Source organism: Caretta caretta, chromosome 1 (assembly GCF_965140235.1).
Source record: "Caretta caretta isolate rCarCar2 chromosome 1, rCarCar1.hap1, whole genome shotgun sequence".
Lineage (NCBI taxonomy): Eukaryota > Metazoa > Chordata > Testudines > Cheloniidae > Caretta > Caretta caretta.
In genome coordinates this window covers 323,283,727-323,310,829 of record NC_134206.1, presented here as the reverse complement: position 1 = coordinate 323,310,829, position 27,103 = coordinate 323,283,727, and the positions used below count along the sequence as shown (strand labels likewise).

At 41.1% G+C, this 27,103-nt stretch overlaps 1 protein-coding gene across 3 annotated transcripts in view; it reads right to left on the bottom strand.

Moving 5' to 3' along the window:
* CERK (ceramide kinase) overlaps positions 1-27,103 on the bottom strand; it is a 65,643-nt gene that overhangs the window by 15,313 nt on the left and 23,227 nt on the right. For all 3 annotated transcript variants that reach the window (XM_075124484.1, XM_048836257.2, XM_048836256.2), the window contains exons 6-8: positions 17,402-17,547; positions 4,277-4,351; positions 3,168-3,320 (exon numbers count right to left, since the gene is read on the bottom strand). In XM_075124484.1, coding sequence (XP_074980585.1) covers positions 3,168-3,320; positions 4,277-4,351; positions 17,402-17,547 — 374 coding nt within the window. The remainder of the gene's footprint in view (positions 1-3,167; positions 3,321-4,276; positions 4,352-17,401; positions 17,548-27,103) is intronic.

Sequence of the window (27,103 nt, the reverse complement as noted above, 5' to 3'; positions counted from 1 at the left end):
ATATCCCTCTCCAGATTGAGGGAGAGGGCGAATTTTAAGAGCTTACGCTGTACAGCTCTCTGTGCAGTGCAATGCGGTACAATTTTGGGTTTACCCTCAAGAGAGGGTATGCGCCTGAGAAGCTGGTAAGTGCCCAAGCTGTATAGCTTTCCCATGCAGGGGCTGGTCAGAAAGCCTGTCTGCATGTTACTACAGCTGGGTGTGTCCCTACCTGTGTGCTGGTGAAAGTGGGAGTGTGTCTGAAGCTTATCACAGCATTACAGGGTGGGAGCCCAGGCTGATGGGTCAGGGGGCTCAATGGTACCCCAGTTCCAGGCAGCACCCCAAGGGGAACCCATCACAGGTGTGTCTGCCATGATTGCTCCAAGTTCACCGATACTTCTCCCTGAAGTGATTAGATAGGATGGAGACCTTCATGGAGAGAAGGGATATGGAGCAAGACACTATTAGTTCAAAGGATGAGGGTTTCATAATACGGAGAGTACCAGATTCAGGTCCCATTGAAGCGTGATCATTTGGAGAGGGGAAAAGGTTCTTAGGAGGCCTTTCCAAAATCAAGCGTTAGCATAAAAAAGAGTAACCCTCCACAGAAGGATGGGACATGCTAATCGCCACCAGGTGGACTCACAAGATGCTGAGGGAGAGACCCAATGTCTTTAAAGATCGAATGTAGTCCAGGATTAGGGAAACTAAGCAGCTTCTGGTATAACACCTTTATGTTGTACCCAAGACGAAAAGCATTTCCATTTAAGTCCAATAACATTGTCTAGTGGAGTCTTTCCTACCTTTAAAGTCAATGTCCTCTGCTGCTGAGGAACATATGTATTCTAAGGTCGATGCCCATCAAATACCAGGCTCTGAGGTGGAGAGATTGTGGATTGGGATGCTTAATCCTGCTGGTGTACTGGGTGAGAAGATGAGGGAAGTTCAGGATGGTAATCGGTGGACAGGATGACATATGCAGGAGATTGGGGAACCAGAATTATCTGGGCCAGAAGGGGGCAATCCGAGTGACCATCTCCTTGTCTCACTGGATATTATGTATAACCCAAAATAGAAGGAGCAGTGGACGGAAGGTGTAGTTTATTTGGTCTGACCAGGAGAGAAGGAGAGAATTGCCCCAGGAGCAGTAACTGAGGGCACCTTTGAGCAATATATTGCTGTTTGTCTGAGAAGTGAATAGGTCTCTGTTTGGGGTCCCCCACTGCGTGAAGATGCATATAGCACTTCTTCGTGAAGTTCCCACTCATGGTCGATTGAAAAGTGTCCGCTGAGTGAATCTGTGATCACATTCTCTGTCCCCAGAAGATAGGCTATGGATAGAGTGATCTGATTGCTGATGCACCCGTTCCACAGACTGACTGCATCTGTGCATAGAGCGGTACATTTCGCTCCCGCTTGTTTGTTGATGTAGAAAACAGTGGTGATGCTGTCTGAAATGATCAGGATGAGAGTGAAAGAGTGGAAGAAAGAGTTCACATACCTTCCTTACTGTTCGAAGTTCCAGGATATTGATGTGCATCCTGGATTCTCAAGATATCCACGTCCCTTGTGTTGTGCGGTTGTCCAAATGGCCTTTCCAGACTAGCAGGCATGCATCGGTGATGATAGTTTTGTTTGGGGAAGAGGGAAGAAAGGGGACTCCCAAGCGTATGTGATGTGAGTCTGTCCACCACTGGAGGCAGGACAGTACCTTGGAGAGGACTGTCAGCATGAGGTTCATGGAATGGCGACTCACTGAGTACACAAACTGCAGCCCTGTCTGAAGGCAATGAAGGTGAAGTCTTCCAAATGGGGTCACATAAGTGCACAAGACCATATGGCCAAGTAGAGATAAGACAAGTCTTGGCTGGTACACAAGGGTTGTTCATGATGCAAACTATGATGTTGTTCATTGCCTGAAATTTGTCTGTGGGCAAATATGCCCATGCCACGATAGAGTTTAGGGAATCCTGAGGTGGGTGGAGGGGAGGAGAAAGGGAGCTGGAGAAGAAGCTGGAAGCGGTGGTGAAGATGATTACTGGGAGGGCTATGTCCCTGCTTGTCCCCCCTTATACATGCCCCTGCACGGACCAATGCACACTAATTTCAATTTCTCTGACTCCAGGCACATTGGGTTACACATGTGTAACCCAGAGTGGAATACAACAGAGACTACCACTTGAAGAACTATATTTATATACAACTTCAAGAGTTAAAACAAAGCCACTTGTTAATCACAATAGTCTGAAAAACAGATTAGACACCAGTTGTAACATTTCAAAAACCAAGTCCTTTTAAACTCCTTCCAGCTCCCAAAATCTTGAAAATATTAATTTATAACTTTCCAGGAAATTAATTTGGTATAATCAGAGTAAGTTGTCCACAATTTTGGTTATTTGAAACACTTATTTTTATCACAGATAAAATGTTAAGAAATAAAGAGACTGAAGCCCAGAGTTAAACCAGAAACTCAGTGTAACCTTCATTTTGGAGCTATTTAGGCTGCCTCTGTGTTATGATGCGCTATGTGTGCATGAAGATTCACAACAGGCTAGACTATTAATGACAGGTTTCAGAGTAGCAGCCGTGTTAGTCTGTATCCGCAAAAAGAAAAGGGGTACTTGTAGCACCTTAGAGACTAACAAATTTATTTGAGCATAAGCTTTCGTGAGCTACAGCTAATTTCATCGGTTGCATGAAGTGGAAAATACAGTGGGGAGATTTTATATACACAGAGAACATGAAACACTGTAAGGAGAGTGATCAGGTATTACCAGCAGGAGAGAAAAAAAAAGACTTTTGTAGTGATAACCAAGGTAGGCCACTTCCAGCAGTTGACAAAAACGTGTGAGGAACAGTGGGGGGGGGGGGGGGGAATAAACATGGGGAAATAGTTTTACTTTGTCTCCCCACTGTATTTTCCACTGCATGCATCCGATGAAGTGAGCTGTAGCTCACAAAAGCTTATGCTCAAATAAATTTGTTAGTCTCTAAGGTGCCACAAATACTCCTAGTCTATTAATGAGATCCAATGTGCTTGGTGGTGCCTTAGGGAATTTCCATCTGATGCAGTCTGGCTGCTATTTTTGAAAAGCTTCACAGAAGTTTACTTAGAGAGAAGTTATCCAGCGCTCCATTATCTTTCGATTTTCTACATAAAGATATAGTAATTACACAAAAGTTACCTGAAAAGTCATATCTGATCGTACCCATCCACCGCTTCTTTTCACTGTCTTTTAGTATATCGCCATAAAAACCATAGCCCAACAGTGACACAAAGTATTTAAGAAATGTATTGTTGTGATGTATGGAGGAGACATCCAGAGGCTGAGAATCACCTGTTAACAGAAATTCCAGGCTTTATCTCAGTTAAAAGTTTCTTTGTTTCAAACCTGATACTAATTTTTAACATTAAACATTTTTTTTTATTGAGAACAACCTTATAAAACATGCAACAGAGAAAAAGAGAAACATTCTGCAACGCTAATGATGCCATATATTGTTAAATGAGGAAAAATAATGAAGACACAAGGAGGCCAGTGTACTAATGTACTGGCCAGTGTACTGGGGGGTGGGGCAGAGACAATAGTGGCATCTTGCTGAATCCTAGCATTTTTGAAGTTGCTTAATGTAATGTATTTGAGCTAATTCTATATTTTAGCATAAGCAAAAAAAAGCAATACTTAAAAAAATACAAATATACACCTACATTTAATATCCTAGGCCAAACACTATGTCCAGAGCAAATGAGGGCCCCAATTCTGCAAAGGTGTCCACAGGTGCTTAACTTTATGCTCACTTCAGTGGGACTACTCACAGTGCATGAAGTTAAGTATTTGCATAGATCTTTGCAAGATCAGGTTTTAGGATTACAACAGTTAAGCTTTCGAAAGCCGAGAAATGCTGAAATTAAGGTTGCATGCAAAATCTTAACACTGCTCTTTATACTTCTGCATTACAATAATTTTAAAGTACATAATCATTTATTTCTTGTTTACAATATTACCAAAAGTTAAAGTTTCAGAAAGTTCTGATCATCCGAAAACAGTCGGTTAAAACAGAAATGCTCATCCAATCTTAATGCAGCTCTCTTTAGCATCAGATAGATAGATAGATAAATAAAGTATGAGCTGTTTGCTAGTGAGATACACACACACACACCTCACTAGCAAACAGCTCATACTTTATTTATCTATTATAATCAAACTATATTCTTACACAACAGAAATTATGATCATTCTGGATATGTTAAGGTCTTGAAAAGAAGTTAACGACCTGTAAGCTGAAAACCTACCCACAATAATATGTAGTGCTGATGTTACTGGATCAGTGACACCAACTGTTGCATAACATATGCAGTCTGTTGAACCTGTAAAAAATAAATGCTTTTCATTTTTTATCTTTTAATAATAGAGAGAATACTGCTCTATACATGTAGTCGTTCAGCTAAAAACATTCTATCCTCTCATCACTTTTTATTCCCTTTTCCTAAATGCGGAAATAGAATAAAACCAAGCAATAATATGGATAGGAAAATTATAACAAATAAATTAGAATACTGATTTCCTCCTTGAGTGAAATTTACTCCTCTCTGAACAAAGTCCACATACTTCCATTTTATGCACTGAAGAATGCTGGTTTTGCGGAGGTAGAAGCCGATTCTACCTCAGCGAAAGGACAATGGCACAGTCTTTATCTCAGCCTATGGACAGGAGTGGCAGCTTCTGCCACTTTGCACCCCAAGTTCAGAAATTCCTGCTCACTGGAACCTCATTTAAAAAAAAAAAAAAGATAAAGCAATCCACTCCATACCAGTCAATTCACAGCATTATGGCTCAATTCCTTAGGACATAGGGATGCACCTTTAGGTATTGCTTTTTCATCACTGCGGCCTGATCTATACTACAGAGTTAGGTCGATGTAAGGCAGCTTACCTTGACCTAATTATGTCAGTGTCTACACTACAGCCTTGTCCTGCCAATGTAAGTGCGCTACTATACCGACATAATAATTCCGCTTCCACAAGAGTTGTAGGGTTTATGTCAGTGTAGTTAGGGCGACGCAGTGTCTGTGTAGATACTGTGTTACTTACATCGCTGTTAGCTCTCTTGCCCAGTGGAGCTGTGAAATTGAAAAGAAAGCTGGGCAGCTTGGCTGTAGCTGCCCTCCCTCTTCCCTGGAGAGCTGGGTGACTGGACCCTGCTTCCAGCTGGGAGCCAGGGCAAGAATGGATCCTGCTCCCGGCTGAGCGATGGGGAAGGAATCCCAAGCAGCTGGACCACGCTCTCAGCTGGGACCGAGGTGAGAAGCCCAATTGGCTGGACCCCACTCCCAGCTGGGAACCGGGTGAGAATGGACCCTGCTCCCAGCTGGGAGCCAGGGTGTGAAGTCCAGGCACCTTGGCCCTGCTCTCAGGGGCCAAGAAGCCCTGGCGGCTGGACCCCACTCCCAGGGGGCAAGAAGCCCTGGCAGCTGGACCCCCGTCTTGGCGGGGAATGGGGAGGCGAGAAGCCCCAGGCGGCTTCCCCTGCTCCCAGTGGGGAACAGGGAGCAAGAAGCCCCAGGTGGCTTCCCTCACTCCCAGTGGAGAACAGGAAGACGAGAAGCCCCGAGCAGCTTTCCATACTGATGGCGGGGAACAGAGAGGCGAGAAGCCCTGGGTGGCTTACCCCCACTCCCGGGGGGAACGGGGAGATGAAGTGGGAGGCGGCAGCTCGCCGAAAGCCAAGGAGCCTGTGGGGCATCCAGGCTTCCAGCTGGGAGACCAGGCTCTCAGCTCCCCACACTGCCCCTCTTAGGTCAGTGGAAGCACTCCTGGTGATGACGCACACCACCGACCCAAAGAGCATAGTGTGTACATGCACCACTATAGTAATCACTGTCGTGGCTGTAAGTCAATCTAATATAGGTCAACTTAAGTTTTTAGTGTAGACATACCCTAACACATGAACGACTATTGCATGCATCATCCTCCTAGTCCACCAATCCTCACTCTTTTTTGAAAGGGCAAATTGATTTGGGGCAAATAGACTGTGTAAAGACCTTGAATATGTATTAAATATATTTAAGTTACTTATATTTTCACCCATTAATTTGATTGGGTCCTTACAGAAAATACTTGCAATCTTATTTTTTTCTGTACAAAAATCCCTTCTTTCCCACTTAAAAAAAAAATTGTTACCACAGTACAAAATTACTGGTTTCTAGACTCTGTATAATTAGTCAGTAACTTTATCTAAGCATCTGGATTGCACAAATGTTTGTCTGGAGTAAAGATACAACAAAAACTGCAAAAACTAGTAGATATACCTGTGCCTTTGTATTAAAGTAGCATATTTATTATTAATACATACTTTTGTTTGGAAGAGGTACAGCTTGTGATAAATTTAATATACTGGAAAAGAGTTGGTATGAGACAGAGATTCGTGGTCAAAAGGTCCCCCCTGTTCTTTGCAAACAACTCTCACCTCAGATCTGACAAACTCACTACACCAAACATGTCTTACAGGATATTTACCTATGTAAGGTACCTACAGAAAACTAATAACTTGTCAAGATTCATAATCGTGAGGTTTATGTACAAGTAATATTTAATGAATAATTTACTTATACTGAAAGCATGCTTTATGGACTTGGAGTAAAAATTAGTCACCAGGGGATAATGTGTGTTGATGATGGCCCATTCAAGCAGGAGGGAGTTACCACTCTGCCTATTTTGCTGGTGATACAATACAAAGCTCAATTGTTTGGGCTTGTTCAACCCCAAGATTTTCAATGGAAAACCATCAGAGGCAACAGCAGTCAATCTAAACCTCTTGAGGGTAAAAAAGAAATGTTACAGCAAGACAGGGGTTCACCCTATCTATGAACAGAAATAAAACACTGTTTCAGTAGAACACTAAGGAGGGGAAGGTACCCTGAATCCTTTCGCTGTGGAGACACCTAGAGAAGCAAGGTGTTCTCATGAAAAATTAGATCCTGGTTCACGTGAAGCCAGCCACAGACTGAACTTGGGGGGTGGGTGCAGAAATCTACTTTTTAGATAACAAAGGTAACTATTAATAAGTGTAGGCTCAGGTTCACGTTTTATTATTTTGTATTGTAATCATTTGTTTTTATCACTCTCTCTTGCTTCCAGCAGAATCTTTATTCTTAAATAAACCATACAAGTGCTGTGTGTTAATCAGGGGCAGTAGATTAAGATAAAACTGGTAAACTGCTCCTGGAATTTCTGTTAGTAGCCAGTGGCAGGGGCTGGATATCACAGGGAAACAACTCAAAAGGACAAGGGGTGCACCTCATGTTAGTCTGTAAAGTGAAGTCACAAGCTAGAGGAAAGTGCTTGAGTGGCTGAAAAGCTGGTGGCATTGGGGAGCTGACACCCAACTAAATACAGGCAAGACTCTCTCATGCTCGAGGCAGTGGGTAACACGGTGACTCTCAATTCTGGATACCCTGAGAACCATTACAGTTGTTAAAACTAAATTTTGCTCTTTATAGCAGAGCAAATAATTCATATTCTATTTTTGTCCCTACATAGGCTGGAGGGTTGGGGGGGGGAATAATTTTAGCTTTGTGTAAATAGGTTTTGCTATTTTGAAAGGATATAGTGAATTTTTGCTAAATATTTAGGTTTTATAAAAACAAATGTTTACAAAATCTAAGCCCAAGAGATTTGTTTCCATGCATTTTTAAGATTCCAATAGGACCGGTTGTTTTTTTTTAAAGTAAGCCCCTGTTGTGTTTAAAACTCAAACAGTTCAGTATTGTACAAACACATGTAAGCCTGCAAGTGAAGTTGACTAGAAAAGCAAAGTGTAAAGAAATGAAATTGACTCTAGTTTATTTTCAGTCTCCTCATTAATGCAAAGAAACCCAGCACACACAGTGAGGAGTACGTCTGATTTTTTCATCTTTAATAACCAAAGGTGTTTGCTGCAGCACAGATATGGAGGTTTTATTCAAAATGATTTTTTTATATGACAGCATCCCTTTAATTTTCAGCCTCTCTTATGTACATGTACTGTGATTATTTCCCTTCAGGTGAAGAACCAGCTTTTAATGCAGACTGAGCAGGAGGAAACTTGCCAATGGGAGCCCAAACAAGGGTTAGGAATGTGCGTTGAGAAAGATCAAGGAAGATTAAATTAGCCAAGTCAAAGATAAGATCTTGCGAGGAACCAACACCTAGGTGAGACTTGCTAAGGGTCTGTAGGCCCTTCTCCTCCCCAAACTCCTCCAAAATTGATAGCATAAGCCTTGAAAAACACCTTTGTCCACCTGCCTGTTTTCAGACACAGCACAGACAAACTGGACAAAGGCCAAGTCAGACTACTCCATTTTCACAAGGCCAATTCAGACGCTGAGAAACATGCCAAAGGATGAATGATTCATGGATTTCAAATCTACTCTCCATTCTTTTTTTTAATCACTTCAGAGGAAACCAGGGAATACATGCTGGTAGACAGGGGCAGGGGAAATCCTTCCCTATCTCTCACTGTCCAGGAGACTGTCATCACCACTTCCACTTAAGGACACAAGAGAGGAGGCTGCTCCATCTCATATGAACATTTTGCAGAAGCTGGCCACAGTGATCAAGAGGTTTTAATGAGTAAGGCCCTGACAGCAAAAGGAGGCAAACACACATAATGGAATCACACTCCAAAGGAAACAGTAAGTGTGATGGAGGGACTTTTCTGTGAGACCAGCGCATAGTTCAGGACACATTGTCATGGGCAAGTGGTTTGGCACAGCACACAGAACTCCAATTTCTCTTTTAAGGTGGTGACAAACATGATGGATGGCAGATGGTAAGGAGCCAAATTTGGGGCTTCGTAGTAGCAATAGCTGTTCAGAGATTTGGCATGTAGAAATGCTATACCAAATCTTTCCATTTCATTTTGCCTGCAGTTTGTGGAAGACCCTGATGCATGCATGAACTCTATCATATCTTGGTTCAGTTAGGGAAGAAAGCAGATGACCCTCTAGTTATCCTCTTAGTTAATATCATAACTGCTTGAAGATCTGAATAGGATCTGAGCATTCAGGTGTGAATTCCTTGTTTGTCACTTAGCCTTTCTGCCTTCATCTAGGTCAGGGATTTTGCAGTAGCCGAACAGAAACTTTAGTTCCATATTCAGACCTGGTCTAAGCAGATGGAACTCCATCAGTCAGTTAGCCACACAAGGTCTGAACAGTAAACAGCAGTGTGAAGCATTACTAATTTGATGCTCTCAGGTACTAGAGTATAGCCATCACAGAGAAACAAAACACTGATACAGCACATGGATGGCCCACTCCTTTAATAATTCTTCACATCATTCCAAGAGGGTATTGTGATGCTGACAAACCAGCTCAGATTAGAATCAATAGGCCAGTTCACCTGTCCGTAACCTTTAAAGGCATGTCAAGACGCACTGCAATTCAATCGTGTGTAAGTATCAAAGGGATGTTAAATGGGCTAGCAGACACCAGCTCCTTCACTTGTTTGGACAAGAAATCAAGGAAAATGGTGTTTGTATGCTTACATCTGTCTGTATCCTGTACTTAATTAGCCTTACGATCAAAGATGTGTATATACCGCAAGGAACTAATGAATATTTCCTGTATTGTCCTCATTTATCTGTCCATGTTTTAATGAATGGCCAGTCATTGCCTAATGTAAATCAGTGTAATTGAATTATTTGTGTATGTATGGGAAGTAGGTAGTTAACTTCAAACCAAGGGTCTTTGGCTTAACACTAGAGACACTCTAACTGTCTGCATTACCTATACTGTGCCAATAACCTTCACCAAGCTGCTTCCAACTACAAATACTGGACCATGGGAATGATCCTGCTCTCTGATTCATTTCTGGACTGCCTGAACTCTGGGCGAGCAGCGAGAGATCTACGCATACAGACAGAGATCCTCAGAATTCATTTTTGGGAAGCCCTGTGGACTTATGAAAAGATTCTAACAGCTTCTACATCTATGCTATCATTTGGACTACAACCTCTAATTCACCTGGAATGTATATTATTTGCTTTAATTTCTTAACTCTCATTTCAATTTTTAAATTAATAAATCTTTAGTTAGCCAATCCTTAGTAAACTAACACCATTGTTTTGGGTAAAATACTGAACTATCCAGTAACCAGCGGTGACTGATTGGTATTTGGAACTGGAATAATCTAATATGAAGTGGTTTTGGTTTTAATAACCTTACATCATAAAGTCCAGTTTGCCTGGGTGATAAACAGGGGCCTGTATTCCATGGTAAAACTAGTGTAGTGATCCAGGAATACTCTTATTACTGGCTTGGTGAATTTGGGGGTATTTGCCCTATGTTCTGACAATCTATCCTGAGTCAAATAGCTGCAGAGGGTGTCATTTAGTGGTTTGCTCACAATGTATGTAAACTGTCTTGAAAGAGAATGACTGCTCACATGTTCCTAGCCCCGAACAGTAACTTGTGGTCATGGTTGGATCAGGGTACTACAATTGGCCACCTGTATGAAAAGGTGCTCCATAGCAATTTTATAGGTGTATGGCTTCAGTATCCAAGGCTCATGTGGTACAGTATACCACTGCTTAACCAAATAGTATGTGCAACACAGATTTTATCTGGATAATTAGGAGTTCAGATAATTGAGGGGGCAGAATCCATTCAGCAGCAGGGTAGCCTCCCATGTAACCAGGGGCTTGCTCTCTCTCACTCTCTTCTCCTGGCAGTCTCAGACGCAGGGGTCTGCTCTGCCCCATTCACTTATTCCTATGACAGCAGGGCTGCAGAACGCTTGCTGTACTGCTCCCGGTAGGGGCAAGGTATGGGGCAGAAGAGAGACACCCTCCCCCCAGGACCCTGCTCTGCCCCCTCAACACCACAGTCTTGCTCCTGCACCTTGCACCTGCAGGGATCGGGGAGGGAGGGGGACAAAGGGGGCAGCAGCCCTATGGCAGCACAGCGAGTCCTCTCTAGTTCATGAGAAAAAGATTTACCACTCTGAGGTGAAGAGAAGCCACAGGATAACACTGCATTAAACAGAATACAATACAACTAAAGTAAGAAGCTTACCATTTTCCCTTTCATGCACCTACACAAGTGTTTTAAGACAGATAGTGCACAGGCACCACACACCTTTTTAAATTACTCTTCAATCTAGTGAGTTGACAAGGGAGATTGGATACATTCTTGGAAACCGTTCTCTGTTGGCATAGAAGAACTCATACTACTTCTCTCTGAACATAGTAAGACACCAAAGTAGTGTTATATTTGCTTTCTTCCAGTCCATTTGATGACACTGACAGAAAGCAATCCAGTGTTTCAAGAGAAGTTTTACAGACAGGTGGATCCATTGTTACTGCACTGCAATATAAAAGTCTTTTGTCAAGTTGTTACTAGTGCTGGAACACTCCTAAGACAGTGAAATAGGGTATGTCTAACAGAAGGAGGGAAGGTATTCTGAGCCAGAAGGATTCTCTGGATTTGTAAGAGGTAGTTGAATGGAGAAGAAAATGGAAGAAAGTGCATTGGCAGAAGCAGGATACCCCAAAAGGAGAAAGTCAGTAAGGAAAATGTAATAGGAAGCATGCTGAGGTGTACAATAAAGCTGGGGACAGTGTAAGAGAGGAAACCAACAAAGCAAGAGAGAAGAGTAGTCTGAGAAGCCTGTCTGAAAAAAAGTGCTTACCCTGGTAGTACTAAGGTCAAAGGTACAGCTACCATCGCCAAATAGGGCTCTCCCTATTTTACTTCTAATGAATCTGAACTGGTCTCAAACTATCTTTACCTAGAACTATTATTCAGTTTTATATATTGATTTAAAACATGAAATACGACCCAAATAAGCAGCATAATTCTACCTTAGTTGACCTTCATACTAGCAGAGCCATCACTTTTTTTTCCCTCCAGGGAGGTTATCAAATAGCTTTTTCCTTCCTTGCTTCATTGGTTCTCTCTTACACTATCCCCAGTTTTCTTGAACATTTTACCCTGCTTCCTATTACATTTTCCCTACTGACTTCCTTCTTAAGGGTATCCTGCTATCACCACAGCACTTTCTTCAGTTTTCTGTGCACACACAGGGGCATGTTCTGTCTAGATGAAAAAAAAAAGTGTGGTCACAAGGCAGAAGAAAGATGAGTGATGGGCAAAGATATAGGTGAATGAAGTTATGAGGAGTTTTGATGACAAGAAACTTGAATTTGATGTGAAAGAAAAAACTTTGTTTCAAAAGCAACACACGTTTAAGTTGGAATGGGACATTTTAAATGTAAGCTGTGTGAAGGAAGGAAGGGAAAATGAAAGGTTTGTAAGTAGTGTGAACACTTAGTTTAACGCTGTGTTTGCTGGAAACTAAGAACAAAAGCTTCAACTAGAATAATGGTTCCTGCTACAAACGCATCATCTTACTTTTATCTGCTCTTAAATGGTTTGTTTAAACTCTGGGGTATATTCTGAATTTCCAACAAAACTTTAATTGCACACTCTCTCTTACTATTAGGGGGTGTCAAGCGATTAAAAAATTAATTGGGATTAATCGCGCTGTTAAACAATAATAGAATACAATTTATTTAAATATTTTTGGCTGTTTTCTACATTTTCAAATATATTGATTTCAATTACAGCACACAATACAAAGTGTATAGTGCTCACTTTATATTTATTTTTATTAAATATTGGCACTGTAAAAACAAAATAGTATTTTTCAAGTCACCTAATACAAGTACTCTACTGCAATCTCTTTATCATGAAAGTTGAACTTACAAATGTAGAATTATGTGCAAAAAAAAAACTGCGTTCAAAAATAAAATAAACGTAAAACTTTACAGCATACAAGTCCACTCAGTCCTACTTCTTGTTCAGCCAATCGTTCAGACAAACAAGTTTGTTTACATTTGCAGGAGATAAAGCTGCCCACTTCTTGTTTACAATGTCACCTAAAAGTGAGAACAGGTGTTTGCATGGCATTGTTGTAACTGGTGTCAAAAGATATTTACGTGCCAAATGCACTGAAGATTCATATGTCCCTTCATGCTTCAACCGCCATTCTAGGGGACGTGTCCATGCTGATGACGGGTTCTGCTCGATAATGATCCAAAGCAGCGTGGACCGAAGCATGTTCATTTTCATCATCTAAGTCAGATGCCACCAGCAGAAGGTTGATTTTCTTTTTTGGTGGTTCGGTTCTATAGTTTCCGCATCGGAGTGTTGCTTTTTTAGACTTCTGAAATCATGCTCCACACCTCATCCTTCTCAGATTTTGGAAGGCACTTCAGATTCTTAAACCTTGAGTCGAATGCTGTAGCGAAATCTCACATTGGTACCTTCTTTGGGTTTTGTCAAATCTGCAGTGAAAGTGTTCTTAAAAACAAACCCGTGCTGGGTCATCATCAGAGACTGCTATAACATGAAATATATGGCAGAATGTAGGTAAAATAGAGCAGGAGACATACAATTTCCCCCCAACGAGTTCAGTCTCAAATTTAGTTAACGCACTATTTTTTTAACGAGCGCCATCAGCATGGAAGCACGTCCCTCTGGCGTGGTGGCCAAAGCATGAAGGAGCATACAAATGTTTACCATATCTGGTACATAAATACCTTGCAATGCTGGCTACAAAAGTGCCATGCAAACATCTGTTCTCAATTTCAGGTGACATTGTAAATAAGAAGTGGGCAGCATTATCTCCTGTAAATGTAAACAAACTTGTTTGTCTTAGCTGAAGAAGGAGGACTGAATGGACTCATAAGCTCTAAAATTTTACATTGTTTTGTTTTTGAGTGCAGTCATGTAACAAAAAAAAAAATCTACATTTGTAAATTGCACTTTCACAATAAAGAGATTGCACTGCAGTACTTATATGAGGTGAGCTGAAAAATACCATTTCTTGTTTATCATCCTTACAGTACAAATATTAGTAATAAAAAATATAAAGTGAGCACTGTACACTTTGTATTCTGTGTTGTAAGTGAAATCAATATATTTGAAAATGTAGAAAACCATCAAAAATGTAATAAATTTCAATTGGTATTCTCTATTGTTTAACAGTGCAATTAAAACTGTGATTAATAGCTACTAATTTTTTAATTGCGATTAATTTTTTTGAGTTAATTGCGTGAGTTAACGGCGATTAATCGACAGCCCTACTTACTATTAATTGGAAAGTTGGCATAGCATGACAGACTATATTGTAAAATTTCCCTTTTGTCCCACAATACAATACACTATACACAAGTTAATACACTAACACAACAGTTTCCAAACTTTTTCATGCCGCAGTCCCCTTGGGGCTCACCTCCAAACACAACCTTCCTGGAACGGAGTATTCAGGTTGGCTTTTCACAGATGAATGCTCCATCTTAACAGTCTACTCTGAAAACTATGGGGGGTGACCAGGCCCAGATTAATCAATGTGCACTCAGTGCACTTGCACAGTGCCTCCATATCAGCCCCCCGCTGTGCAACAACCAGATCCAAAATAAAGGAATGGCCAACTGTGGTCTACGGGCCACATCCAGCCCACCAGAATATTTCATTTGGCCTGCTGCCCCATGTACAGGAAGGGGGTGGGGAGTGGAAATTTCCTCTTTCCCCCAATCTTGCCACATCGCTCCTGCATCCTCCACGTGGAGCTTGTGACATGCTGCAGGCCACAGAAGGCATGTTGCTGCAGAGATAAAGCTCTATTCCTCCAATTGTAGATGGCGTTGAATAGCTGCCCCCAAACCTATTTGCTTAGAACTTCGTTGCATTTTTTCCCACCCTTCCCAGTCTTATGACCCCTCAAAAAGTATCAGATGCTAGACAGTATGCCTTTGCCTGCCACTTTTAAGATTTTAATTCTCCCCTCACTTGCCCCCAAAACACCCACTAACAGATAATTAAATTGAGAACTGCTGAGTATAAAAATTCAATACTTGTCTACTAATATGTAAAAGGAAAAATGAATAGCTATATGCACTCTGTAAATGACAGATTACAGAAACAGATTTCCATTTGCAATATGACAATGTATAATATTTTTGTAGCCATAGTTCTGTCCCATCAGTGAAAGACAGCACTACAGAAACTCTAACCTAACAGACATTGCACTCAGGTAAGCACCAGGACTACCGCTGTGAGTGGGTTCACCGGGAATTAGGGGAGAATTCTTGCAACTTTTCCTCAAGTATGTCACTGACTGATTCACATGTGGCCATCTGGTGCCTATGATTTAAGAGGACCTGAAACCGAGCCTTAAGATTTGTACAGTGCACAGATCTATATAAATTACTGAAAATATTAATGTATACACTATACGTATGTACCCCTTTACCAATTTCCCATCTTTATTTAGGAATAAAACATTAAGAAAAGACTCCCTGCCTTTCCCCCTATTTCCAACATTAAAAAACCAAAACAAAAAAACCACATACTTTACGAATACTTATTATATATAAAGGATTTATATTTTAAATTTGTTCTCCAGAAGAGTGTGTAACATAATTTAGAGGTTAACTTCCTTAAACATGTTCATTAAATATATTTTTCAAAATCACTATTCAGATCCAAAAGTAAAATTATGACTATATTAAGAGAATGTGTTTAATATAAAACCTTGCAAAATACAGGACAAGGATACAATGTAAATTCACATACAGCAAATGGCTGTACAGTGGACAAAATGAAAGCAAAAAGCAAACAACTCACATTTATAACAAATAGACTATAAAGGATTGTACAAGAAAAGAACTTAAGTTTAATACTGTTTTAACATCAGCGAAGATTGTTTTAAAAACAGACAGGAAAAACGATAACCCCAAATATGTACATTTAACAAATGTCAGATGGTTACAAATTGGTACGCTACAAAAGCGAAAGCATTTCAACTCCATTTTAACCTATTCCTCCCCACAAAAGTATAATTATGCCATAACCTAAACATTAGAGTTATGCTTTTTACCAGTACCTTCTTTAGATCACTAACACCATAAACAGATGAATGTTTTCAGATGAGCATGTGTCAAACCCAGAATACTTTACTCAGACAAAAAAAAATCTTTACTGAAGTCAATGGAAATTTTGCCCAAGCAAAGAGTTAAGGCGTGAGAAAGCAATTCAGATTTTGTTCCCATAAGTTTAATTGAGTTGCAAATGGATACAAGTGTGTCTCTTCATTAGTATTAATAGGAGGAACACATGAAAATCTCTCCACAGAGTGATTTATATAAAGCTCCTCAGATATACAGTACCTTTGTTTTACTCACTACACTATAAGACTAAATGAACAGGCGTGAGAGTTGGGTAAATAACAATTAAAATAGTAAATGAGGAAATTTAATATTTATGTTCACTAAAAATACTAAATTTCAGAATTTTTCATTATTTACCATCAGCACACTCAGTGTTTTGTTGCTTATCACGACTCTAACTTCAAATTTTAGTAATTTACTCAAAGGCAGTCATGTGATTGTCAACACAGGATAATTCTGTGCCTTACCTGAACAATTGTATGCCCACACTCATCTGTAGTTCTGGAGATACCCCTGAGTATTATTAATTCCAGTATTGGAAGAGGAAGCCCTCCCTCCAGCCCAGAGCACATTTTGAATGGAACCTTAGGGATCTCTTTTTTTGGCTCTTGGGTCATTAATTTTCAAGTGCCAAAGATGCTCTTTGGATTAGTTTTTGCAGTTGAATCTACTTTGTCAAAGGACTTCACTTAGGGAAAAGTTTTGAACAATGATGCTCACTAGCAGTGGTCATAATTAGCCTGAAAAGGGTGGCTATCATAGTGAATTGGAATGGACCAGCACCTCACTGAGATATTGAAGGAAGCTAGCAGCAGGGCTTCTGCAGGCATTATGACTACAGAGCAAGAAGAACATAATATGCACCTCTCTCTGGATCCTGTGGACTGGCTCTCCAATGGTTCTACGCTTCTTGTGACAGAAGCATTGAGAGAGAAGGAGAGGCTGTGGTTTCTATCCCACAAAACGGATTTCAACACTTGCACAGTTAGCCAGTGATGAAAACAGATAGAATATTGGGCTCCTTTCGCTGTACAGAATAAAGTGTTTAGCCTCTATTCAGTGGGTTTCAACTGATAATGCTTTCAGTGAGTGTTTGTTAGTGCGAATTTATAATTTTCCCTCACCATTCCTTTTTTTATAACATTTGTATTAGCATATGTAAGCCCCAGAACACTAAACAAGAAAGCAGTTCTTAGGCGCTACAATAATAATTTTATCAGATACTTTAATTTTTGCTTCCTCCCCCTCATGTAAATTCCCTCTCCCACAAACAAGACATTGCAGCCATCACTATTTATGCTGGCTCACCAATAGCTTTATGGAGCATTACTGTTCATATTTAATTCTACAGGCAGGCCTGACTACAGAAAGTTACTACATTAATAAATAACGTAAACTGAAAGTTAACCCTTTTTCATTCTTACCAGCAGGGATTATGCCAATCCTTATATTGCACTGGACTAATGGTGCTTTGGGATTATTTTGATCTATGCCAGAATCCTTCTGTATTCTTCCAATTAGACCATGCATCACTTCACTGAACATTCCGTCCCCACCAACACAAACAATACTGCCAGAAAACACAAGTTAGAATGCATGCTAACAGTCAAAAAACACATTAAATGTTCCAATTAGCACAAACGCCACTTACAGTCATCACTTTGTTCTCCCTATTCACCTTTATGATTTATAAAAAAGGGACACAGTCAACTTAAAACATTATATTTAAAACAAACAAACAAATAAAACAAGATAGCTGCAGGAACTACAGGAGTCCCCCTGCCTCATTTTGTAATTTTACAACAATTTTCTCCTGTGTTTTTAAAATGTGCTTTTTCTTTCCCCTGTTGCTTTGTGAACAGACACAAACATTAGTGGAAACTAACTATACAAGTAAAACACTGAAACAGACTGTACACAAAAAGCCCTCAAATACAAAATTAAACAAAGTAAAAATTCCTCCCCTCTTTTTTAATTGGTATGTTTATAAATAAATTTGTAAGTTAACATATGTAGTTTCAGAAAGAAGTACGATATTTGTATTCCTTTAATATGCAATTCCATTTAATCTGTTTTTTCTATTAATTTTAATCAACTGCTACATCACACACAATTACTATCAAAAGACATACTTTGAATCCTGAACTGAACATTTATACATTTAAAAACCATGTAAGTTTATAAAATGGTAGACAATTGGAGCCTCAAGTCTCAAAAGTACAAAGGCTTACATATTAGCTAAAGTGACTTATCTTTCTTAACGTGGCTGAATCCTGAAATCTTAAATTGTCTTGTTACACAAAAGCATAAAAGAGTTGGATAGATCAAGATGACAATTCTACAATCTGACAACAAGTAGTTTTAAATGTCTTCAGAAGCAAGAGTTTGTTTCGCAAAATTAATCCAGTTTAGCTGGAGTAGCAACTATAGTTAAAGCTCAGGACGGACAGACTCAAAGTCTGTAGCCAAGAGTAACACCAGAAACAAAGTATTACATGATGGTAAATAATATCTGGTCTGTGCATAAATATTAACAAAATGCACCCCCTTAAAAATCTTAAAGGGGCACAGAGCTATAATTTAAAAAAAAATCTTCCAATGAGATGCACTATGAGAATGAGCCTAGTCAAACCTTCAGAAAATTGCATATTAAATCCCTAACATACACATACAAGCAGTAGAAAGTTATATATGAAAACAATTGGATTAGTACAATTACTCTCTAGTTTGTTCAGTGTGTACTCTAACTTGCAGAACCTATTTCTATTTTGCACCCATTTCTCATGCAGAATACTCCTATTGCATATTCTGCACCATCTGTATGAAACAGACCAGTATGGGGAATAGGCACTCACAGTACAGATCAGAATAGAATTTGTTCTCACCATCATTCTCAACATACAGACCATTATGCTAATACACTTTTTCATGCTATTTGTTGATCATTTAAGCATTTAAATTCTGTCATCACTGAACTGCTGCACTGTCAAAACTGATCGAACTCTTGGCACAGAGTAGAAAAATAAGCAGTTAAGGGAAACTCCTGCATATAGACAATCCACAAGTGATATTTATCCTTTGAGAGAACCCTATTTTTGCTCCAGTACTGGAGTCACAGTCCTATAAATATATGTTAGCTTCTGCTCAATACTTGCTCTCTATGCCAAATACCTTGTTTTAAAAGAAAGATACAGTTTCTCAGTTGTATATTATTGAGCTACATTCTACCTCAAAAGAAAAGGCAGCTGCCAGTTTCTCACCTCCTTACGTATATTCTATACCCAATCAGATCCTTGACATATTCCTGCCTCAACTCTAGATTGGATCTATGGCACTGTGAAGGCAAGGAATTGGTTTGGAATTAATGTAGGACTGAAATAACGATAATCTTATCCCGCTCTCAACTAACAGTAAGTACAAATTCAATATTGCCAGGACAAAACAGATGCCTCTCTCTTCTGAGGATAATCCCCATTGCCAATAACAGAGACCAAGAAATTCATGGTATATTACTTTGACTCAAACTGGAAGTGAATACCAGAATATCAACATGCAAAAAATGGTGCTTTAGTGAAGAGTTTTCATACCTCCAGAGCTATTGCTCATTTTAATTAAATTCTTATGAACTGTAATCCTGGGGCCTGGCTATTATGGAGATATCTGGTAGCAGTGACAATTTTTATGCTGAAGTATCTAATGAGTAGGTAATAGACATAGACAGGTTTGAAAGGTTTTTTCTAACTGGAGAAAATGTGAAATAGCTAAACAAATATTTGTGGCAGTCATGTATGCAGTGGGAACCAGAAAGGGTCAGAGGTGCAGTCAGCTTGATAACTGTCACTATTTCTTCTAAAGATCAGACCTTCACTGTACCTGAATTATCTACTGAATTACTGTAAGACAACTATTTTTGCCTTTTTTTTGGTGTTGTTTCTTTTAGACCGTTCAGATTTTTCTCTCAGCCAGATCAAAGAAGTTCCAATTAAAAATCTAATGTTCTATCAACTTAGAGAGATCAAATGAGATATTCAGGAATAATAAAGACTACACACAGGGATATCTGGCTTTTTCTTAAGGAAGACTTTGAACAAAATACTGGGAGTGATTTTCCAGGAGGATAGGTCTTGCGCTGCATTAAGAGCTACTATATTTTGTCACTGCCACACCCTCCCAGAAAACATGAGGGAGAAAACTCATTGTGAGGATTGTTGGGTACAACATATACTAGACTACATTTTCAGAGGGTCAGTTTCCCTTTCTACAGGTGTGTAGATTTATCCCCACAACTGGCTTACAAACATGAAAACAGCACTTCAACCCACCTGTAAATTCACCCCTTTATTTTGGAGGTAAGGTAGCCATTCAGTCCATAGCTAAGGCTGAAGCTAGTTTTAAGGTACAAAACCTATTTTCAAATATCCACTCCATAACTTCTCCAAAACACACAATTTCCCTAAACTTAACATTCCTCATTTTATTGTAGAGTAGAATTTTTCTGGGAAGTCAGAAAAGGAGTTTAAAAATTTGTGGTGTTGAAATTTTTTTCCTGTTGCCATCGTAAAAATTATTCAGTATTTTGGTTCATCTCTCCAAAATGGCTTTTCCGAGAAATCACGGGTTTTGTTTTATTTTTCTGGGCTTCCTCAAGAGAAATATATTAGTATTCTGATGGAGTGATGACTGGTGGTAGTAGTAGTAGAAGAGTTTAAAAATATACAGTGCTTGTGATAGGATGCATATAGTTCACACTAACGTTGAAGTGGAAGAGAGGGACAGGAGAAGCAGAGTCTTTTATCCGTGTTAAACTTTACAGGGGAAATTTTCAAAAGAGCCTAAGGGATTGAGGATTTGTATTCTAAACTATCCTCCTTAATGCTTTCCTTTTCTAGATATAGAACTTAAATACTAAAAATTTGTGACATAACTACTTTTGGCTAAAAGATATGTTCTTTAGTACTGGAAATCAAAATCCAGTCCAATGATTGGCATACCAATGTGGCAGTAATGGAAAGGATCTCCAATCATAATAAAAATGATAAGTTCATTGATATATGGGTAGACTCTATAGAAATAGTGGAATACGTTGGTAGGCCATGTTATGACTCCTCCTTCCCTCTCCCTTTCTTCTCTAGATTGTTTCTTTCCCTCAGTCGCCTCTATTTTTATTACCTTTACCAATCTAACTTTTACACACAAAATTAAATACAAACGATAGAAGTCTGATCCTCTGTATGCTAACTTTCACCATAGTGTTTGGGTCATTTTAAATTATAATGCTTTATATAAATATTCAATTAAAATGGGGGGAAAAAAGACCAGAAATGGTTACTTACTGTAACTGTGGTTCTCTGAGATGTGATGCAGACATATATTCCACTTAGGTGTGTGCGCACCCAAGTGTGTCAGAGCCCGAGCCTTTTGCCTAGCAGTACCTGTAAAGGGGCGGTGCTTGTGCCTCGGAGCTGTGGCCCCTCCTCTGGCTATGTGAGGCAGCGCTGCCCCGATTCCCCCCTCCACCCGCTCAATTCCTTTCCACTGACAACCCATGAGAGGAGATTCCAAGGTAGAGGGGATGGAGAGTGGGTCAGGAAATACATGTCAAAGAACCACAGTTACAGTAAGTAACCAACCATTTCTTCTTCTTCTTCAAGTAGATGCAGATGAATATTCCACTTAGGTCACTCGCGAATAGTACACCAAACCGGAGGCGGGACTCGAAGTCTGCTGCAATAGGGATTACGGAACTGCCCTTCCAAGACCTGCATCCAGTCTGGAAGTTGCAGTAATAGCATAATGATCCATAAATGTATGTATCGACAACCACGTGGCTTCCCTGCAAACGTCCAGTACGGAAATGTCACGATCAACATCACTTGTGGCTTCGTAGAGTGAGCCTGTATCTGCTGAAGACGTGCAGTGAAAAGTATTTCATATGCAGCCTTGATACAGGATGTTATCCATCTAGAGATGGTCTGTGCAGAGATTGCTTGTCCCTTCATGTGGTCCGAACAGGCAAGGTAAAACATGCAACAGTTTAGCCCCGTCTATACATAGGGATTGGATATATTGGAATTAGAAAAGGTTCAGAAAAGGGCAACTAAAATGGAACAGCTTCCGTATGAGGAGAGATTGAAAAGACTGGGACTTTTCAGCTTGGAAAAGAGACGGCTAAGGGGAGATATGATTGAGGTCTATAAAATCATGACCGGTGTACAGAAGGAAGTGTTGTTTACTACTTCTCATAACACAAGAACTAGAGGTCACCAAATGAAATTAATAGTCAGCAGGTTTAAAACAAATAAAGGAAGTATTTCTTCAAACAACACACAGTCAACCTGTGAAACTCCTTGCCAGAGGATGTTGTGAAGGCCAAGACCATAACAGGGTTCAAAAAAGAACTAGATAAATTCATGGAGGATAGGCCCATCAATGACTATGAAACAGGATGCGCAGGAATGGTGTCCCTAGCCTCTATTTCCCAGAAGCTGGGAATGAGCGACCAGGGATGGATCACTTGATGATTACCTGTTCTGTTCATTCCCTCTGGGGCACCTGGCACTGGCCACTGTTGGAAGACAGGATATTGGGCTAGATGGACCTTTGGTCTGACCCAGTAGGGCCATTCTTATGTTCTTATGTCTATATAAAAGGCTAGACATTGCCTGTTATCAAGTATGGAGGTGTTGATCTTCTGGGGGAAGAGTGCAGCTTAGGGAAAAACACTGGTAAATAAGCAGCCTAATTCAGATAAAACAGAAACCACCTTGGATAAAAACATTGGGTGTGGTCGCAGCGTTACCTTGTTCTTGGAGAACTGTGTGAAAAGCAACTCAGCCACCACGGCCTGCAACTCGCACACCCTTCTTGCCAAAAGGATGGCTATCAGGAACGTGGTTTTCTGAGACAGGATAGGATACAATGGACTTGAACAGAGGGCCCATCAGAGCAACCAGAACCATGTTTAGATCCCACAATGGACGGGTTCTCAGACCAGAGGATGCAAGTGGACAAGCCCCTTCAGAAATCTTGTCACTATGGTATTAGAAAAAAACCTGACTTCCCTTGAATTGGGGGATAGAATACTGATATTGCTGCCAAACGCTCTCTCAGTGAACTGAGCACAAGTCCAGATTTCTGAAGATGTAACAAATATCACAAGATGTACTGGGTGGAGGCCTCTGTCAGGTGGGTCCCATGGGCCACACTGAGAACCTGTTCCATTTCACTAAGTAGGCCATCCTAGTGGAGGACTTCCCACTGTTGAGTAGCACTTGTTGGACAGGTTCCAAGCACTATTCTTCCTCATTTACCCATGCAACAGCCATACCATGAGGTGCAGGGAGCTGACTGCAGGATGGAGGGTGTGGCTCTGGTTCTAAGTGAACAGGTCAGGATGGAGAGGAAACAATATGAGACATTTTCTTGGAGGAACTCTACATGGATGCGCAGTGAAAAAGGTTCTTGTACACCTTAAAAATCCTTTGGAGCAGAAGAAGAAGAAGATGAACCAAGCAGCTCAGCATCATCCAGCAATGAGGACTAAGGGAGGAAGGACTCAACCTCCATGGGGAGGAAGACCTCTAATGCCCAGGCTTGCGGTTGATCCAAAGCCATCACTGTCAACCTGGTGGGTGACTGGCTTTGAATGGGATGAAGAATGGGATCTCCATGAACAAGTAGCATCCCACTGAGTTCAAGGCCACTGAAACGGGTAGGGCATTGGTGGCCAATAGGGGGCTGAGACAGGGACCTCCACCATGGCCAGAGCACACACGCCAACCCTGGAAGCCGTACTGGTCCACTGGCAGCCCCCAGAGTTAATCAGGTGACAGGGAGTGGTAGGATGATGACTCCGACTCTGAATCGGAGCCCCAGGATCTCAGCAACATTGGTGGAGTGACACCAAAGGGAGCCAATCGGCAGTCTGATTCATCCATCACCTAGAAAGTGGCAGAAATTAGCACTCCTGATGTGGCAGTACCAAGCATGCTGATGGCACAGGTAGTGTTGGTCCAAACATAGGTGACAACTCCATGGGTGCTCCGGGGCTCAAGCACCCACAGAAAAAACAATAGTGGGTGCTCAGCACCCAGGAGCCAGAGTTTGAGTGTGGAATGTGATGAGTTCTCTGCTGCTACAACTTCTGCTCTTGGGGAAGGGAGTTTATAAACAGAGGCAGGGTGATTAAGATAACAAAAGGCTTGTCATTAAATTAAATAAAGGATCTTTAGATGACCCTGAAAGCATGATCAGGCACTCCAGTTAAAAGAGAGGAAACAAAGGGCAGGAATAAATGGTCCATTTTCAGAATGGAGAAAAAGTAAATAGTGGTGTCCTACAGGAGCTTGTACTGAGCCCAGTGCTATTCAACATATTCATAAATAATCTTCAAAAAGGGGTAAACAGTGAGGTGGTAAAGTTTGCAGATGATACAAAATAACTCAAGATCGTTAAGCAGACTGCAAAGCGTTACAAAGGAGTCACATAAAACTGGGTGACTTGGCAACAAAATGGCAGATGAAATTCCATGTTAAATGCAAAGTAATGCACATGGCAAAACATAATCCCAACTATACATACAAAATGATGGTGCCTAAATTAGCTGTTATCCATCAAGAGAAAGATCTTGGAGTCATTTGCAGTACTCTGGAAACATTATGTTTCCAGAGTACTGCAAATTTATAAGAATCCTTCTCACCATGTCTGTATCATCCTGAACTCATTCTCCAACTTCAGAAGATTTAAAAATTATCTCCAGTCATCAATGGGACAGCCACAACTGAATAATGTAGCTGTCCTTAACGTGCATCAAGACAATACCAGGGAATTAGATGTAAATAAGATTGCTGACAGTTTCATCCAGAAAGCTACAATGAGACATAATGTCTTTAAACTGGGACATTAGTGAAGACAGCTTGTAAGTGATTGCAATGATTTTAATATACTGTAATTTATGATAATGTATTTATGTAATTCATAAGAATTGAATTATTAAAATAGTAAAGATATCAATGACATTCAATAACTAGAATATGGAAGAAGTGTATAAATATGGAGAAAATAACCTCTCCCCAAAACTGGCAGAGTGCCCCCTTCCACTCCCCCCGCCCCACACTCCTCTTCAAAAGCACACACTGGCAAAAACAAAAGTCAGTGCCTATAGGTCCAAGTGCAAACAGCAGTACCAGAGCGAATCGACATCAAGGATGGTGAAAGCCACCAGTGGAGAATCTGCAGTGTCAAATGCAGCAGGGCTGAAGACAGTCCTGTTGCAGAGGTCCCCTGTACCAATTCTGGTACCAGCTCCATCCTCACCATGGGGAGGGGAACGTCTGGATGCCTGCCAACAGACACGAGGGTTCAGCAGTTCACTCCATCGGAGGGGCTATACGTGGCACAGCCCTGGGAAAGTTCTGGACCAACAGGAAGGTCTAGACCAAAAGGCAGAGGTCGTCTGCGGCTGCCTTGTATGCTGATGACATGGACATGGTACCAGCATCTCCCTCATCAGTACTGGACTCAACAGATACCCGGAGTCTGAACCAGAGTTGATGGTACAGGGTTTCTACCCTTCGCATTTGGTACCAGGGAAGGGTCAGAAGTATCCATGCCATTCTGTGAGCCAGAACCAGTGCATGCTTTTCCTGGGGGAGGCAGAGGAGCTGCCCCACGACCTGGAGCAGTCATGATTGGTCTTATGAGACCTCTTCCTCAGTGCTGGCAACAGAACAGCTCCTCTGACTCTTTGGAGATGCGCCTGTCCTGGAATGAGAAGCGCAATGCTCTCCAAGCCCAAGGGTGATTTTTGGCCTGAGGAGGGCCTCAGTACCGGATCAGGCTGCCTGGCCTGTACTAGTACTAGCCTGTACATGCCTGCTGCATGAGGCGGAGGTCTCATGTCACCTGAGTCCACTTCTTGAATGACCTACAGATCGAACAACACTTTTCAAGTTGGGCCTTGCCAAGGCAAAGCAAGCACTATGTGTGGGAGTAACTATTGGGGATCACTCCTCCACATAAAGGACAATGTTTAAACCCCGGTGAGGGAATCACTGGGACCACTATCCACTGACTACTAACTAAATACATACAATAAACTAGACAAAGACTAGTGATTAATGTGAGACTACAACCACACAGAGCTCAGACTCCAGCCACAGGTGGTGAGAAGGAACTGAGGGGCGTCAGGGTGGTGCCGCCGCAGCACATAGCCAAGGAAGTGGCCACAACCACAAGCCGTTAGCACCTCCCCTCTACAGGTACTGCTAAGCAAAAGTCTCTGGCTCCAGCGCGCTGGATGCACACACATCTAAGTGGAATACACATCTGCATCTACTTGAAGCGGAATTTCTAGTGCCCATTTAAAAAGCCAAACTGGGCAATTCAAAAACAACAGCACTTTGTTAAAGAGCAACGTAAGGACAAGTTTTGGTGGAGTGCTGCCAATATTCAATATTAATGTTCTTTACAATGTTCTTGCATGGTCTGAATACATTTCCATTAAACCATAATACCAAATAATCCACGTATTTCATACCACCAAACAGATCGATCATTCCAATTCTATTTAAAAATATATTTTCATTTCCCCAACACACCACACTGTAAGAAAACAGAATTCTGATATAATTGAATATCACCCCTTTTGAATTCTATACATTTAATACAAAGTCAACAGCAGTGTTCCTTCTAATTTTTCCCACCCATGTGCGGAATGAATTTTGTTATGTGCACCAATATGGAGGTGATATATGACACATCACCTTCATATTGGTGCACATAAAATTCATGTGGTTGCGTGGGGCTGAGGGCTCTGGCTGGGGGTTCAGGCCCTGGGGTGTGGCAGAAGGTTGCAATGTGGGGGGATGAGGGCTCTGACTGAGGGTGCAGGCTCTGGGGTGGGGCTGGAGATGAGGGGCTCAGGGCTGGGGCAGAGGGTTGGGGTGCAGGAGGGTGAAGGCTGAGGATGAGGGATTTCAGGTGCAGTGGGGCTCCCTGGGGCTACGGTGGGAAGAGAGGACTCCCCCCAGCTCTCTCTCTCCCCCCACAGTAGCACCTGGGCTGAGTGGGAGAGGTGCCTCTCCCCGGGCCAGGTCACCTGGCCCACTCAGGTCCGGGGCTGGGCT